Raw genomic sequence first — 18,530 nt, forward strand, 5'->3', positions numbered from 1 at the left:
AAGCCTCCTGATGCCGAGGCTGGGCAGGCAGAGCTCGCTACATGTCGATACTTCCCAAGGGAGGACGAAATCCTTGTGTTCAAAATGACAAACCCACCTTTTGGGACAAGGCACCTCTGTGCGTACACACTCCATCATCCCCATCATTTTCAAAGGCAAAAGCAAATTAAAAGAGGCTGCCTTGCCCAACTCTCACTGCTCTGTGCTTGGCACTGAGGTGGATAGAAGGGGATGGCTTATATCCCCCACGACAAATCCCAGCCAGCCAACAGCCAGGATGCTCACCGAACACAATGGGGGCCCGTCGGGGGTTGCCCAAGCAGCAACGTTACTCATCCTGAAGCCTTTAAATTCTCAGACAGAGATCTCCTCAGCACAACACAAAGATGAACTGTCTTCAGCGTTAACTGTGAGAATTAACATCTCCTTGTTGGGGAAAAGTATCCCTGCTCTCCGCCCCGGCGGGAGGAAGAGCCACCCCAGACAGCATGCTACCAGGCCAGGGTGCTGCAGGGCTGCAGCGCAGTCCTTGTCACGGGCTCATCCCGGTCGCCGTGCGGATAAGCAGAGCTGTACCGAGCAGGCTGCTCTGCCGGAGGAGCTGATGGGAGGGAAGCACAAGCATTAAACACTGCAGAGTCCTAACTCTGCCACTTTGCCCAGATGGGATTTATGGGGTGGGGAGGGGGATAAAGGGATGCAGATGGAAGAGCCATCTTCGACCATTTCAAGTGTTAAAAATAAGTGAGATATGTGCCTTAGGGCTCGGCAGATTGAACACAGCGATTACACATGCTCCATGATTCTTCACCTGGGCTTATGCCTGAAAAGATCCTGACCCCTTCTTATGCCACACATTGCAATAGGATTGCCCAGCCAAATGTTGAAAACCTATTTACTGAATGTCATTTTCCTACACTAAATTAAAGATACTCCCTCTCAGGTCTATTCCTTCTGGTTTCCTAGCTGTTTAGAAATTTGCAGCAGACATAAATAAACTTTTTTAAAAAAAAAATCAAAACCCCAGAACAAAAAAGCATTACCACCAGCATGAGAGCTGTGTGAAACGTCTGAACTACTTTGATAAAGATCAGCCTATTGCTCTGAGAGCGCCTCCGAACTCTCGAGCTCTGGACCATACTGGAGGGTCCCCACCAATCGGATAAAGAGCAAGGGATGGCCAGGTACATGCTGGAGCAAGGACCATCTTCAGCCAAGCACAGGTAGGCACCCAGCAGAGCACCCATGACCTCAGGCTATGTCTCCTGGGGCAATATCTTCATTAACCAGGCACCAGGGATGTCTGGTTCAGCAAAGGCACTCGGGGCACAGAGACGCATGGAGCCAGTCTGCCAGCCAACAGCAGAACTTGAGCTTAAAACAACTGCCATATCTGCAACACTGCACCCACAGGCTACATCTCCAGCTGTTACAAATCAATGCAAACACATAGTTGTTTTTTTTTTTCTAAAGGCCAGTGGGACTTTTAGATCATCTAAATTGCCTTTTTGTATAAAACAAGCTGTAGAATTACATCCAGCTACTGTAATGTGGAGCCTAATTACACGTGCTGGACAACTGTCACGCCACTCACTTCAGCAGTGACACGCCGGCTTACAAAGGACAAAACACCACTACACCAATTGCAACAGGTTGAATCTGCTTCCTAGCCTTGCCCTGCAGACTCAGTGCAGTCAAGTCTCATCCCTACATACACAGGGAAAAGGGAACTATTCAGTGACCTACAGAAGAGCGATCACTGCAGCAGCACATCTGCAGCACATCATTTGCCAGTGCGCTCTTGTACCGATGCAAAAGAGGATGCTTTAGACACATACAAGATACTTCAGACACATAACTAACCAGAAATCAGAGGTTTGGAAAGCAATGCAACACCAGCGGATCCTGAAAGGGAGCAAGCTGATAAGTATTTAAATTGCATTTTCCCACCACCGTAAGGCAGCAGGATTCCATTACCTGTTTTGGGATTGATTACAAAGAAGTTCTGGGGATTTCCACTTGTAATCCGGTAAGTCAGTTTTTCATTAGTGCTGGAGTCAGGGTCCTGGGCTTGGATCTGAATAACAGATACATCCTTCGGGGAGTTTTCCATGACGGCTGGGTAATAGATAGGTTCAGAGGTGAGAGGGGCATTGTCATTCACATCCTCTACTTCAATGTAGACTTCAATGGTAGCGTAGAGTGGGACGACACCATGATCAGTCGCATACACTGTCAACCAGTAGGATTTGGTCGTCTCCCGGTCAAGAACATCTGCTGTGTAGATAACTCCTGCAGAAAAACAGCAAGCAGAGGATCTCAGGAATAGGATCAATGAAACGTCACATCTATTTTGATTTAGCTGTACTACGAAATGTGTTCAGCATATAACAAATGTTCCACCCTTAGAGTAATTAAAGTTGTGCATAAAACAAAAACAGAAACTTGAACTCAGGCATTGTTTCCTGAACCCTGCTCAACATCTCAATCCTCTGTCCCAAGAAATTCAGGGGGGGAGGTAAAAAGATAGCTCTTCATACATGAAGAATGTCTTGCTCCTGAAATGAACACCAAAACTGTGAAGACAAAAGCTAAAAACAGATATAGGGCCCTTAAACCAGAAACACCTCTGAGCACTGAAGACCTGCTCGTATTTATGCAGTCCAAACCTTCAATGACTTGAGCACTGACCGTGAACACATAGAGGATCAAATATGCCAGCACCACACACACAACCACACCAGAATCAAAATAAGCAAATGCACTTTCCTGACACTTTTGTGACACATATACAAGAACATTTTCCTCTCCTAATACAGCATTAATAAATCTTGGGTGACACATTAATACAGTGGATCTCAAACTTGACATATACTAAAAAGGACAGTTTGCAGATCATCAAGTCATGTGACTAGTAGATAGAAACTGGTGGAGAAGTTGCAGGGCAAGACAGGAACACAAGAAACCTGAACTTAGTCTCAGATGTGCTCGATGCTACTTAGAGCAACATTATCAGTTAATCACTGAGGAAAGAGGTGCTCTATGATCAGCACTAATAAGGGATGCGTATGTCTTTTTGGTTTTTGAGGGTTTTTAAGTATCAGACTGCACTGAAAGTTTCTATGACAGCCTGAAGTCTTAGAAAAGCTTTAAAGACACTGGAATAGGCAGAGGGGTGTTTCGGGCAGACTTTGGGCACTGCTAAGAAAGGTGCAGGCTCCGTGCTCAGCCACTCTTCAGAGCATGGGCTGCCAAGAAGGGATCCTCCTCACCAGTCCTACCAGGAATCCTTCTTAATGGGGTATGTACATTTCAGCTGTAATTTATCTCCATTATTCCTCAGCCTCAGACTTACAAGTTATGCATCAAATCTGGCTTTTTAGATTATACCAGCAATTAATCCCTTTATGACACTGGATTCAGACAAGATCTTTAGTTTAAATGTTAACTGGTAAGTCTACTCCATTTCTTGAAGAGCAGCCATGAAAATGATGGCCTTGTGCTCCTGAGACATCAGCAGAAGGGATGGATTTGATAGCCTGATAGAGCTTCTGATGTCTAACACCATGAACAACCCCGGTGCAAACTTCCCCGGACATTTCACAGCAGGACACATTCTATACTGAAGTTTACTGGCAAGCTTACTAAATTGCATTTATGAGGGGTAGCAGCTAGAGTCAAATGACCTAATTTCTGTCCTAAGGGACTACCATCGTGGTGTAAGACAAAGAAGCCCACCGAGCGAAAAGGGATGCTGCGTGTCCCCAGGGAGTCAGGCCCTGGGTCCCCAAATCCCCCATCCAACTCTGCTCTGGGCAGGAGGCAGCACAGAACTCTCCACACAGTTACAGAGATGCTTGATGCACTTGCACTTGGCTTATAGGACACATCTTTTTTTTAAATTTTCTAAATAATTTTTTTCAAGTTTGGGATTTTTTTTTTATGTCTTTTAATGCTAGTTTGAACTGACAAGTATTTTCCTACAATTTGATCAACCATATAGACAGGAAGGGGAAAGGAGCAGTACCAGTTCCAGCCATGTACGGGCTCAGGTCTTTTTCTAGTAACATCAGATCCATGTCCTTCTTGCTCAGATACATAATTCACCCAACAAAGGTGAGCAATGCAGCACTGAAGGACAAAGGCAGAGTGTATTCTAAACATTCTTGTTGGCAGCAGCCTGTGCTATGTAATGACTTTCTGTAGAAACATGGGTGAAATATGTAGTGAACTTTGATGAAAATGCTTAAAGTCCAGAAGAGAAATTACATCGCAGGGATGAGAAGAGCCCATAATAAATGACACACTGTGGAAATTAATAAATAAAATAAAATCCGTGTGGGCAAGGATGAGGCAAAAAAAGATGAACATTAGTTCTCCTAGAGATGTTGATTTATTCAGAAGACAAGAAGAATTATTTTAGATCTTTAAACAAAATCTGAAATAAGTTGGGTTTTCCCCCGGTGAGAGCACAGAAGGTCTTAGCAGATTAACCTCTGTTTATGAAGCTGAATTTCACCAGTACTGAGATGACAATAAATCTATCTTGAGTCATTCCTTCATTTTATGACTCCTGGCAACAGTTACTTTCCATTTCTGTATTTCAGAAGGAAAGGATCATTGAACAAGTGTTAGCAACTGCCAATGGGTCTGCTACACTGGTTCTCCTTTTTTACTTTTGATTTATTAAAAGGTCTCAGACATAAATTAATTCCTTTTGCTCAATATGTCTTGTCATTTCACCTGTCACCACCACACAGCAGCCTGATAAATAAGAAGGTCTTTGTTCGTTTTCAGGTTTTCCACATGGAAACCCTCGTGTCACCCTGGCAACACCTTCTACCATGCTCTCAAATGTCCTGCACAAAATGCCTCCCTGCTGTCTACCCAAATATGGGTCTAAAATTAGTACCCACAAGAATACACATGCTACCCAAATATTTTACCAATCTCTCTATGTAGGTATGAGTGACATCTTCCAGATGGGTATCAAACTTCATCTTCCTATGTGGTGTTAACTCTGAAGATTAATGATTACACCTGATTATCAGCACTACTTCTTCATCACTATGGCATGAAAGCAAAAAGGCTGATAGAGCTGGCATCAGAAGCCACAAAATATTTCCTGGGGCAGTCCATAGGTAGGCTCTCACTTACTTTAGCTGAGTGGAAGTATGGGAAAGGCCAAGAATATCCCTGGATAAGACCACAACAAATTCAGAGAAGACCTCACTTACTTCAAAGCTTATAGATATTAACAGATAATAAAGAGAGACAGAACTTTGTTTTGAAGGCCTGGAGAGCAGAGGGGAGGGGAGGCCTTTCAGAGCAGCTCTAAGGCTCTTCTTGGACAGCTTTTGTGGTGCGCTCTTCCCAGCTGCCTGCTAATTAGAAGAGAAACATGAAGATGGTAATGATGCCTGAGCTAAACAAATCAAGACGTAAGAAGAAACACCAGCAGAGATCCTGGAAATCTCAAAGTGATTAAAAAAGAAAAAGCTCCAAGATTTTGCAGACACATTTCTGAACAAGACAGAAAACAGATGTTCTCATCCATTGGGACACTACACCATGGAGGCACTACTGCATTTCTACACGAGGCAGTTGAAATCCAATCAAGCAGTCTGTAAGTCATCTCTTTATGTTGCCCTCGGCCAGATTTTGAAATATCCCTGAAGCACTGAAGTCAGCACTTCCTTGGGCCCAGGGCAACCTCAGAAATGTAGCCAGCCATCAATCCAAACAGCGGTGCCACCGATACGTTTGCCACTGCATTCCTCCCAGTACATTTGCCCTATGCAATTCATCAAGCACCACGTGCATTACCAACACTATAAGTCAAAAATAACAACTGAGTGCATTAATCTCTGATTAAAATCCTGGGCACATTTATATGTAAATTAAGTGCAGCCCTTGGGCTCGGCAATGTGCCAGCAATGCAAAGGTTGTGTGCTTGTTTCTCTTAAAGGCTTGTTTTCCCTCTTTCCCTGGGAAAATAATGGGATAATGTTTTCTGTATGGCTCCTGCAAGTGGCACACAGTGAGATGCTGCATTATGATGGGCGAAGGCAAAAAAAATAGGAGTGAGAAGCTAGTGGCTATTAAAGCGGACAAAGAATCGGCAAACTGGATTTCCCTGCTGCCTCTCCCACTGATTTGCTGCACATGTTTCAGGACCACTTCAAACGCCTGGTCCACTCAAAAATTATCTGAAAGTTATGTATTTACTACAGTCATGAGAAACCCAACAGGCTCTTAAAACAAAAAGGGATTAGAGAAAAGCATTATTTCTTTCCTCGCCTCTTTTTTGCCCCGTTTGTTTACCTTACACATTTGACAGTACTTTGTGTATAGGTCGTGTGATGAATGGACCTGTCACAGCTCTGCAAGAGAGTGTTTACTGGAGCTGTCAGCCCAGGCGTTTACATAGGTGCCCATCGCCATGGATATCTACTTCGCACATACGTTCCTCCTAAAAGTCAGATCATCCTTCATGAATACTCTCAATAGCGCAAACGTTGAAAGGAGTTCAATTCTGGTTAGGTTTTTTCAAGGCAAGATTAAAAGACAACTTGGTGGTCCGTACGAAGCTGGGCAAGGAAAAGACAGAGAGTAACAAGGCTCTTTAATCTAGCTGAGAAAAGCAAATTGAGGTCTGATGGCTGGGAACCAATGGCAGAAAAAGAAGAGTGCAAATACTCAACACGGAGGATATCTGGCTGGAGCAACCGCTTGCCAGGGACAGGCCAGAATCTCCCATCTCATTTGGCATCTTGGTACTGGGACAAGACAACATAACCTATTCTTCTACCCAAGTTATTGGCCTAGATGTAAAAAATAATGTTAGCATGTGATTTTGCTGAGTGACTCAGTAGTCTGTGTTATGAAAATTGCCAGTGTAAGTAGTCATACTCTCACAGTTTCAGCAAATGATGAACAAGATGCAGGGAGGTTCCTGCACAGACAGAGAGAGGACTGACTTGGAAGTATCTTCTACTCTTCCAAAAACTTCTATCACACAGAAGTACTACAGAAAATCCCTTAATTATCTCTTTTTTCAAAATACTGTAGTGGTTTTGCTAGGGTACTTAGTGCTTAATACCATCAGCTCAGTCGTTCAATTGAGAACAGCTTCAATGACAAGATGTTGCTTGTTCTTCTTATCCCTTTTCAGGAACACGAGCTAATTGCACAAATCTGCATCTCAGAGTGGGAAATTAGGAAAGGCCAGATAAGGTGAACAGACCGCTTATTCCCAGACCCTGACCCAGGAGTGGCCATAGAGGAGGGCAGGAAGAATGGGAAGCAGCAAAAGCAGAGCCTGTCTTCAGCACAAGCTGCAGCACAGGATGGAGATGACACCATGGCAGCACACCCCCAGATGTTCGCAGCTGCCAGAGTGTGGCATGCTCCTTCCCATCCAAAGCCAGCTCCTCACTAGTGCAAATGCAAGGTTTAGTGGTTAGAGTAGCTATAAAAAATATATAAGCTTTAAGGTGAATAAGGACTAAGGGTGATGGATGCACCTTCTTGACTCTAGCCACCGGGGCACCTGCAAACTCACACTCAACATGTGCAAGGGTCACATCAGCTTCTGTCATGCAAAGTGCTACAAAAATGCATTTCCAGAGCCTTAGGTCTGCCCCTCCCTCCTCCAGCTTCAAAACCAAGGGGCTCAGTGCAAAACATCTACAAAGCAGAAAGCTGGTTTGTCCCCAAATTAAAACAACAGGAATGAGGCAGAGTCGGGGATGCCTACTGACAGCAAAGTACTCAGGGCTCTGTTTCATCCCTCAAATTCAAAGGAAGAAAAGAAAAAAATCACTGATTCTGAAATACTACTAATTATTCATGACCCTCATCAAAGACTCCGTGAGTCTCGTGGCAGTAAACACACCACCTTGCTTGTCACCAAGCCGTCAGCCAAAGTTCCTCGCTTGCATTGCCTTGCTGGGAAAAAAATAATAATAAATGCAGCTTTAGGAGAAAATGGTTGAATAATGACATTTTTTTTCAAAACTTGTCAGTCTAAAATACAGAGGGGAAGAAAAAGTTTACACACACCTCATCTGTCCTCACTGAGACGAAGGCTTTACAGCTGCCTACCCCCTCTCCTGCCCCCAAGCTCCAGCCAGATCTTGCCCCCACACATCATTGCACAGGGGGGCCATGCAAAGATTTGTGAGTGTAAATGCAAATGTCAGAGCTAATCTGGATTCCTTGCATTAATCAAAGATAGGATTTTGAAGGACATGTAGCAGAGAGCTATCGTAGGCAGGAAAAGTTTAAAAATACTGCAAGGCCATTATTCATCAAACCAACGAACATAACATCAACGAAAATGGCATGATTTGTAGACAGGAATTTCACACCCAATTAAGGAAGAAAATTTATGGTTTCAAGAAAGCCAACATTACGCCTAACCCATATATTTTTTTATTTAGGTCTTTCCCATAGAATGGCTCTGGTGTATATAAAAGCAGAGTGCATACCTGTTTTAGGAGATATTTATTTCATTATTTCCATTAAGGGCAAACTGTAAATATAACCCACAGGGTTAATCAGTTTTAGCGTAACGAATACATGAAACTGAGCGCCGATGCCAGACCGATTCAGCATGCTGGGGTCACCGAAGCCAGTGGGAATCAGAATAAACTATACATTGTATTCACCCCTTTTTTAAGTCTTCTAGAGCCATGAATCACCAGTGCCAGTTCTGATTGCGGATGGCGGTATCACATCAGCCACAAACTCAACCAGAGCATGAAGGAGAGCTATTGCTCATCCCCCCCACCGCTCACAGCCAGCAGCTTTGAAAATCAGGCTCCTTACTCTGGTGATTAAATGCTATTTCAGCGCCTTCATTTAAGCCCCCCCATTGTGCAAAGTGTGGCCTCCCGTTTTTATTGTATTGCACAATTTTTCTAGGCTTTAATGCATATTAAATTGCAAACCCAGCTTCTATTGAAGCAAATGGAAATATCCCCATTGACTTAAATGGAGATTAGATCACACCCAGGAATGAGTCCAAAAGCAATATTAACTTTGTGAGGCTATACATACCTAGAACTTCCTAATATTCTTTCTTCTGTTTCAAATATAAAACATATATAATGAGCCATGCTTGTCAAAAAATGCAAGACAGGTAACATTCCTGTCTAGGGCTTAACTTTTAATTTTATTTTTTTTACTGATGTTTTGAATGTACAAATTTACTGTTACCTCAAAATGCAGTTGCAGTGAATATTATGTCTACATTCCCAGGGCAGTAAAAGGGAATTAGAAAGCCAATCGTCAGCAATGTTATTTCCACCAACACTGAATTATAGAATCATAGAATCAAAGGACCTTCAAGATGATCAAGTCCAACCATTAACCTAGCACTGCAAAATAGAATTAGTCTGCAAAATAGAATTAGTCTGCAAATACGCCTTTTACCACCTCTTATTACACACAATATCATGAATATCATAACCAGTCAGGATCATGACGAGGACATTCAACATTTTAACAAATGTAATACATCTGCATGTAATAGATAAGTAGGTAGATAATGTACAGGTTTACAACTCTTACTGAACACGACATGCTACCATGTGTTTCAGGGGCAATTTCAAGTGTGGACTTTAACCAACGGAGGGACCATTGCTGTTGTTGTGTGCACAGCGTTGGGTGTACAGTGGGGCTGTAAAGCACTTCTGCTCATGGAAGAAACCACCACCATGCAATGGTTTAGATCAAGCATGGCCAGATGGTCTGAAATCCAGATTAGGTATATATGGCAGCTTCATCTGACCTCTAAGGTCTTGGGCCAGCCAACAGCCCAGCTGAAGTCAGGGATACTCATTTGACTTGGATACAGTGTAACTGCAGACCAGGTCTGTCAGGGGTCATTAGATCAGGTGTAGTCCCATTAGCACGGCTTGTGTGAGCATCACCTTGACATGAGGCTGGGGATGGTATCCCACCTGAGTGAAGACCCTGGCCAACCCTGCCTCAAGCTGCAAAACACAAACGTAACTTCATTTACTACAGGTAGAAGGGAAGTTCGACTAATTAAAGGTAACAGTCAAGTCTAGGTCTGTCCAGTGCCCCCTCAAATCACAAAAATAACAATAAATATATGTATGTTTACATTTTTGTTGATATCCATATACATGAAGATATTATTAATTATGAATGCATGAATATTTATACATAATATCTCCATATATATATGAATACCAACAAATATGGAGTGTGTGTATATATAATCATATATTCATATATACACGAATGATGTGACTCAAAGAGTAAACATTGCATACCGAATTAGCGGTGCCACCCACCATAGGACTGGGTTTTCTCAGGGGTCTGATCACAGCTTGCCGGGTGTGCCAAAGCACACACCAAAGCTGCGCGACTGCTGCAATGAGGGCAGACTTCCCAGGAGAGGAGCATCTTAATGGCACCAGAATAGAGGCACATAACAGGTTAGGAGCCTGACCTTCCCGGTTACTTATATTTTGAGTTTTGAGATTAGATTCTTCACAGAATCACAGAATCACAGAATGTTAGGGATTGGAAGGGACCTCGAAAGATCATCTAGTCCAATCCCCCTGCGGAGCAGGATTACCTAAACCATATCACACAGGAACGCGTCCAGGCGGGTTTTGAATGTCTCCAGAGAAGGAGACTCCACAACCTCTCTGGGCAGCCTGTTCCAGTGTTCTTCCTTCTTTACCTTCAAATGACATAAATTCAATGCTCCTGATTTCCTTTGCTTGCTTTATTTGGGGCAGGGAGGGGCTGGGGAAGGCTTACAACTTCACATCAAAATGAGCTATCACTTAAATACATCATCTTCAAGGTCACTTACACATCAATTTCAGAGTAATTTTCCAAACATATCATCAAGACACTGAACCAGAGGCTTAGTCAAATAAATTCTCTATCTTCTTCCATTTATGAATTAAATGAAATAAGATGTGCCAACATTTTCACCTGACTAGGCTTTATTACTGTTTCTGTATCTTCCGTCACATCCCTCTACTTATTTAAAGAAATATCCATATTCATCTTGCTTTAATATTTTTTGCTTGGGGAAAAAAAATAAACCTACGTGGATAAACAAAAAATACACAATGGACAACTCTGGAAGAACCAAATTGCCTTCAAAAGCACAAATACTATAAAGAAACCCTCTCATTTATGAATGATCTCTGTCAAAGCTTGACACACTCCATCACTGCCAAACAATGCAATAAAACCCTGCAGTAAAACCAGGCTGAGAGGAGCCGTGAAGCCTCAGCGATGACTAAACCGCTGCCACGTACTGTTTCCTACTCACTACAAGTGCTTGAGAACGATGGGACAAACTGTGACACTTCTCTGACAAATGGGATGTGCTGCAAGACTGCATGGCTTGAGCTTTATCAAACTTTCACGAACATGGGTGGCTTCTGGCGTCCTTTTACCCAAGTAGATCCTTTCGCTTTGGTCTCAGAGACATAGCAAAATATAATGCCTGGTTTTGGACACAACTTTTTGCTATTTGCGGGACACATCCAGGCTCAACTTTCCAGCAAAAGTGGCAAGACAAGCAAATGAAAAGTGCAATTTTATGACGGTGGCAGGTGTGCAAAATTCAGATACCTCAAGCTTTTGTAAGTGTTCAAGGCCAGGCTGGATGGAGTTTTGAGCAACCTGGTCTAGTGGAAGGTGTCCCTGCCTGTGGCAGGGGGGCTGGAACTAGATGATCTTTAAGGCCTCTTCCAACCCAAATCATTCTATTCTATGATAAATGTTGGCAGGAAGATCCAACGTGGGAACGCATGCTTAATATAACTCAGAAGAACAGCAGCTGATGGTATAATTTCACTCTGTTGACTATGTTTTTTTGCTTGGTTGTTTTTTTTACTTTTTTTAAAGCACTTGTGGCTACTGGGTTTCCAGCCACACATGAATTACAAACGGTGAATTTTCTTCAATATTATAATCCTCTATATGCATTTATCCCTGTGTATCTGTTTGTCCCTACAGCAAACGAAGAGTTCTGCCTCGTTTTCTGAGCACCATTGGGATTCCAAAACTCTTGCATGCCTTGTGCCCACCTCTGCAGCCTTCCCAATCAAACCGAACGTGGGGATAGTACCAGCAGAAATCCTCATGTTGTTAGCACCAACAACAAAAGCTGTTAAACCTCGATAATAACCTGTTTGTACAGAGGCATTTTTTCTCAAAGGGTCCAGCTAATGCCCAGAGTAACCCAGATTTTCTGTACATCCTCTTTAGTAGATTAATAAAGAGATCAAAGTCTGACCCATGTGTCCTCTGCCAGGAGGACTGGGAAGATATTTTAAAAAGAAGGGTTTGCTCCTGGATATTTTAGGAACGAGATCAGAAGCGGAGAAAAGCTGAAGCAGGAAGAAGAGATGAAAAAAAAAGGCAAAGGATGCTCAAAAGGATTCCGATAAAAGTCCCGGCAAAGGACTTGTGTGCAGGGTCCTGTTCTGTTACACAGAGCTCTGTATCTTTTGTACTGCCTACAGTATGAAAGATTGTTTTGGGAACCCCTCTGCAAAATCTGTGTCAATCTGCTTCAGCTGTTGAACTGCCCTGGAGAGCGAGTGTTCCCTCATACCAAGGAAGGCAATGCTGACCTTACCTAGGCTCAAGTACAACATAAACCAGCACTGGCTCTTCTGATGGATCTCAGCACTGAGGAGTGTCAGCCCGGGATGGCTGGACTAGCAGACAAAGGACTATTGGGAATATTCCACCTAGTAAATGTCTGTCATCTTTTAGTTATATATATTATACTGGAAATAGAGTCATGTTTTTTCCTCCCTCTGCTGCTATTTCTTTCAGCCCACAGTAAATGGGCAATCCTATGAAAAGAGCAAAAACATTAACCCTGAAATCTGCCTTTATCTTTCTCTCTATCCAAACATAAACCCAGAGGTGCAGTCAAAAAGGAGAGAAAAACTATATCTAAAAGGGGTTTAATAGCCACGCTGCACTTGAACATGAACACTGCAGGGAAGGGGGGAGCATGATGCACAGAGCCAGCACCAGAGCAGCATTTACCCTCCCCGCATGGCACAGCCGCGTTTCCTCTGCTTTGAGGTACCATGCATGAGTCCGGAGTCTACCTTACAAAGCATGTCAAAAAACTGGAGAAGATGTTAAAAAAAGAGAGCTCCACAAACAGTATGAAGAGCAGAGATGACGATTTACAATAAGAGAGTTTAAGATTTCCATCTGTTAAGCTTATTAAAAAGAAGCTGGAGAGGCAACTTGATTAGAAAATCCATGTAAAGTTCATGGGGAAATATTATTGGGAAGTAAAGGGCTCTTTAATCTAACGAAATAAGGTGGAGCAACATCTAATGACTGGAAACTGAAGCCAAGTAAAATAAAATTAGCAATCAGCTTGATACCCTTCTTTATTATTTATTTTTCTAAAGCGGGTGATTAATTCCCAGAATAATTTCTTCCTATCTCTAGATATCAGCAAATGAGGGCTACAAGCTGTTGGGAGAGAAACATTTCATGGCAAATGTATGCTATGCTTTAGTCACAGAAAAATCACTGAGTATAAATAGGTACAAAAGTGATAATAGACAGCAATATAAAAGGGATGAAACCAAACAATCTGGTCTCTTCTGGCCTTAAGCATGATGGATCTGTGAACACTGTCCAGCCGTTTTCTCCAAGTAGCCTGGAGACAGGATGTTCACTGGATGGTGCTGGGCTGCCACAGCGCTCCCAACCTGCCCAGCCCCACTCCCATGGTCACTCTTTTATTGTCCCAACAGCCTCTGCATTGCCATCCCCACAGAGGGGAGAAAATACACCTAATGAAAGAACAGCTCCTTCCCCACCCTGAAATCCTTGTCATCAAAATAGTTGTGGTTGTTGAAAGGTGTCATGTCCTTTGCTGGACAGTAATTTGTGATTCAGACTGGAAATTTCACTGACTACAGAGAAGCGGGTGGTTCCCAGGCAGGCAGAGCAGCCCAGCATTGCTCTGGTGGGTGCCCACGGAGCATGATGCAGATTCCAGCTGCCCAGAAAGTCATTTCACTTTGCTTTTCGTAAGTTAATGAGCCAGCAGCTTGATGGTGTCTTCTCCGTCACATACAAGAGCAAGCAAGAAACCAAAGAGCCTATTCTGGAGATGTGTGCAAGGCATTAGAAGCAGCACATCTGCTGGCCGCGGCCACCGGTGAGCCTGGAGCAACGTTCACCACTTCTGTCCAGGCTGAGTTCTGGGAGGGCTGTACCATGGGGGTGGCAAGCAATGAAGAACCTGGTCCCCTTCTGTGCTTGAGAAGAAACTCTCAGATTACGAAAGGCTCTTAGGCAGCCCGCCTTGTGGCTTTGTAAGAACTATCGATTGCCCCTGTGTTTCTTTGAGTGAATTTTCCAGGGGATAAGGGCTCTCCAGGCAGTGTATACTTCATCAATATCGCCCATGATGCTGTAGCAGAACACTGATGTTTTGCAAGGGAACACACGTAGCATTTCACCGTGAAATGCGGACTGGATGCACTGAAACCTGGTTTATCTAGGTTTATCTAGACCCATTTGCAGGGCTCTCCCCAGGTCTAGAAAATGTAAGTTTTTCCTCTGTACCACACTGGCTTCACGCACAGGGGCCAGGGTACGCAACAGCCAGCATGTCAAAAAAGAGGTGACTTTTTTTCACTCAGGACTACTGCTTTAAACTGCCCAGAAGTAAAGCATTTAATTTTTTTCCTAAGTACACTTTTAGGTGTACTCTCTCCTCTCTTCTCCAGACAGGCTGAGGAAGAGACTCCTCTTTTCATCCTTCATGTCCAGAGGGTGTAAAACCACCTCAAGCTGCTGCTTGTGCTCTGGACAGAAGTTTTGATGACTGCAACAGAAAAAAAATGCAAGAGGGTTACCTGGAGGCCAAAATTTAGTTCAGACCACCTGTCAATGACAAAAAGATCAGGAGTATCTCTTGTTGTTCATTTCAGGAAGGATGTGAGTTCAGTTTCCCTTGTTAAACAGACACAAGAGCAGCTCTGGTCGCACTCCTAAGCACAAGAATGGGTCTTACACACTGGACCTTTCACTAACGGGGAATGACCTTCCACAAAGCAGTCTCCATGAGACACCCTTTGCATAGATGCTGAACCTCTGAAGGGAAACCACACCGACATCATGTTTTCACTCACACTGTCATTCTGATATTACCCCACAAGCATCTGCGTATGGCTGGTAACTGATAGCTGAGAAGCTGATATCTACCAATTCATACCACAAATGACACAGCAAACTCCTGATGCCCTCATCTGAGCTGGCAAGCTAGAAGGCCACTGATGAACTGAGTCTGGCTTTTCCATTAACTGAGACCTGAACTTACAGACCTTCAGAATTAGTAAAAAGCAAAGGATAGGACAGTCCTGTCCTTATGCTGAATTTAACTGTAGCTCTATGGAAGTAACTGTGGAGTTTAGTCCTGCTTTCGAAGCCCAAATGGGCAGGCTGAGGAGATGCCTACTTAGAAATCATCAGCTTCTAAGTCACTTTTTGCACAACTTGACTGGCCCAAAAATCCTGCCCTGGATGTAATTCAAATAGTCTCACCTTCCTTAAAAGCTTGGGGTTTTTTTTAATGGTCTTATTTTGTGTGGAAAACAGTAGGCTGCTCCCACAAATTTCTTTGAACCTCCTTTTCTCATTTCCCAACACCTACCCCAATGGCACACATCTTTCAGCAAAAACAGCCATCAGTGTTCAAAGATCGCTCACAACTAAGCTGACTCTCTTCTAGTAATGCAAAATTATCCACAGAAATTGCCAAGAGCAATCCCAGATGCTTCTAAGCATCCTTCTAATAGGAAGGCCTTAGAGACAGCTACAAGCTTTGCATGGGAGGCACCTCACCTACAGCCATATCTGTGACTGAAAAAAAGTGAAATAACTAGAACTCTTTTCCATGTAGGATTTTTTCCAAAACCCCTTGAGCAACCTTGTGGTAACTCTGCAGGAAAAAACTGTACATGATCGTAAGACAGCCAGAACTTTAATTTTCTACCTTGCATAGATAAAATGGAGCTGGGGTTATAACGGCAAACCTAGCACAGACCCTGTACAAGCAGACCCTAATTATACCTCTGTTTCATTCTCCATACTCTTTGTAGTAATAAATCTAACTTTTATCTTCAAAAATCTTCCACAGGTAGGATACTCTTCCTCAGACAAGAAAACAGAAGGGAGTGGGAAGCTGAGATACACAAGGGACCGTGGCAAATCAGAGCAGTACGATAAAAGCCTTAGCGCAGACAACCCTACCGTGATCATTGGGAATGGTGCCAATGACTCGGTGGGTGCTTTCTTTTGGCTCTGAAAAGAGTGAATCAAATAAATGTGCTGTGGCTGCGGCTCTCCGAAGTATAGCCTTTCATGTAAGATGGAAAACTCAGGTCCTTATCCCACCAGAGTCCTCCGAAGTCATGGCACTTTCTGCCAGCTTTCCCTGTCCGCTTTTCCAGGAGATTCTGTGGCTCTACCCAAGATGCCAGGAAGCAGAATGGGCAGCCTGGAAGCCAAGGGGTGCCAAGATGTCAGCATCCACGCAGACGCTCCCTTGCTCATTCAGGGCAAGGCTGAAATGCACTTCCTAGGAGTAAGTATTGCATTCCCCAGCCGGCGTACACATAGCGAACATAAACTGCAGCAGATCAATTTTAGAGTGTTTTATGATGAGGCGGACTAAGCTCCCTAAAGAGGCGGGGAAAGTCAACGTCTTGATAAAGGAAATAATGAAATGTTGCAGTACCAATATACACCGTGTGATCCCTTGAGGGAAACCACAAGCATGAGCCCTAATGAAATAAGACACAGAAAATAAGGGCGTTGCTGTGGACACAACCCTTATGTGCTCATTATGCACCGCAGTGACTTCTACCACTTTATCACACTTATTCATCTTGGTGAAATGTTGTTTATATGTACAGACAGATATATATAAAAAAACACATGCACATACACTTGCACGTAGATACATTTGAAATGAAAGAGGGCAAAAGGAAAAGTGATTTATTTTCATTTCTGTAAAAGGCCAGACTGTAAATGCATAGTATGCTTTCTCTGCATGGATTGCCTCACAAATCCATCATCGTGTGCAGTTTAAAGCTTTCATAAACACTTAGCATTTGAATTTACATTTGTGAATATTTTAGCTTTTAAAAATGTCCTCGTATTTTATGCTTAAACACTCAGTAATACCAGTGTGGGCTTTGCCTAGGGTTAATCGATATGCAGCACTTAAGATAGAAAAAGTCTATTTGTCTATTTATACACAATTTTGAAATGGAGATTATATTTTTCCTGCTTGAAATGCATCAGTATGAGCAAATTGTAAACTTGAATTTAATTATTTATTTATAATGCAACTTTGCTGACTGTGGAAGCAATAAACCCAACCAAACAAAACCCAGGAAATTATCCCAGATCCAAGAGCAGGAGGAAGCATGGCTCCCTCTAATTGAGTTTCCTTTGCTCTTATCTTCTTGAGATCCCTTAGATTGTTTTCCAATTTTCATTTCCATTTCTTCCATTAAATGCCTCTAACCTATGACCTCCATTTACTGCCACCCATTTATCTTCCATTCTTAATTGAGATGTAACATGTCCACTTGTCCAGCACTGAGCACTAAAACTCTGACAACATGCTTGATAAATACTGGCTCCTTCAGGAAAGCTTACTGGGAAAGTGCAATTCACAACTCAGTTCTTGAACAGGTAAATCGGTTCCATTAAACTCGAGTTTACCTTATAAACATGTTGCGGTGAGGAACAAACCCCCAATAACAAATAATAATATCTTTGGGTTTATTTGCTTTTTCTGATACAAGATGGAATTAGGTTAGTTTTGACCCTGGGAGGGTATGGGGTGACAGGGCCAGTGGGAAGAAAACATATAAGGCAGCTTTCAGCAGTCAATCATTTTTCAAATAGAGTAATTTAAAATGTGGTGGTTTGCAATCGAACTCCCTCCCCCGAGATACAGTGAACAGGATTGTTGAAGGATGGCATTGTTTAGAAAATAGTTAAGACTTTATACAACATCATTTCAGGAACTCTTGACAAATGTTAATAAAACTCCGAGCAGCCAGTTACTTCTGCACCCATTTAACCGAGGGGGAAGCCCAGCGTGACAGAGTCAGAAATACAGTCACAAGAGTAAAGCTCCAGCTACCAAGCAGTCATTTTAATCTCATGGAGTAATGCTAAACTAAAGCAGGAGAGAACCAAACAGCAATATCTTAGCCTCTTGAAGCAATAAAGTAAAAATAATACAGCACACCAGGCTACTATTAAATTGTAAAATTTAAGAAAACATATTGTGGTCAGGCATTCAACCTCTCAAAACAAGTAGATGAATCACTCCATGCTTATCCTAAACAACTGAATGTTTGCGCCAATGATACCAAGTAAAACACAAATTCACTGGGATCCTGAAGGCAAACATCCAAGAGGAAAATTTTTCATTCAAAACCAGGGACTAGGCT

General features: G+C 42.9%; 1 protein-coding gene across 2 annotated transcripts in view; it reads right to left on the minus strand.

The window, feature by feature from the left end:
* FAT3 (FAT atypical cadherin 3) overlaps window positions 1-18,530 on the minus strand; it is a 346,791-nt gene that overhangs the window by 240,725 nt on the left and 87,536 nt on the right. For both annotated transcript variants that reach the window (XM_068425515.1, XM_068425513.1), the window contains exon 2: window positions 1,978-2,292. In XM_068425515.1, coding sequence (XP_068281616.1) covers window positions 1,978-2,292 — 315 coding nt within the window. The remainder of the gene's footprint in view (window positions 1-1,977; window positions 2,293-18,530) is intronic.

Source organism: Nyctibius grandis, chromosome 2 (genome assembly GCF_013368605.1).
Source record: "Nyctibius grandis isolate bNycGra1 chromosome 2, bNycGra1.pri, whole genome shotgun sequence".
Taxonomy (NCBI): Eukaryota; Metazoa; Chordata; class Aves; order Nyctibiiformes; family Nyctibiidae; genus Nyctibius; species Nyctibius grandis.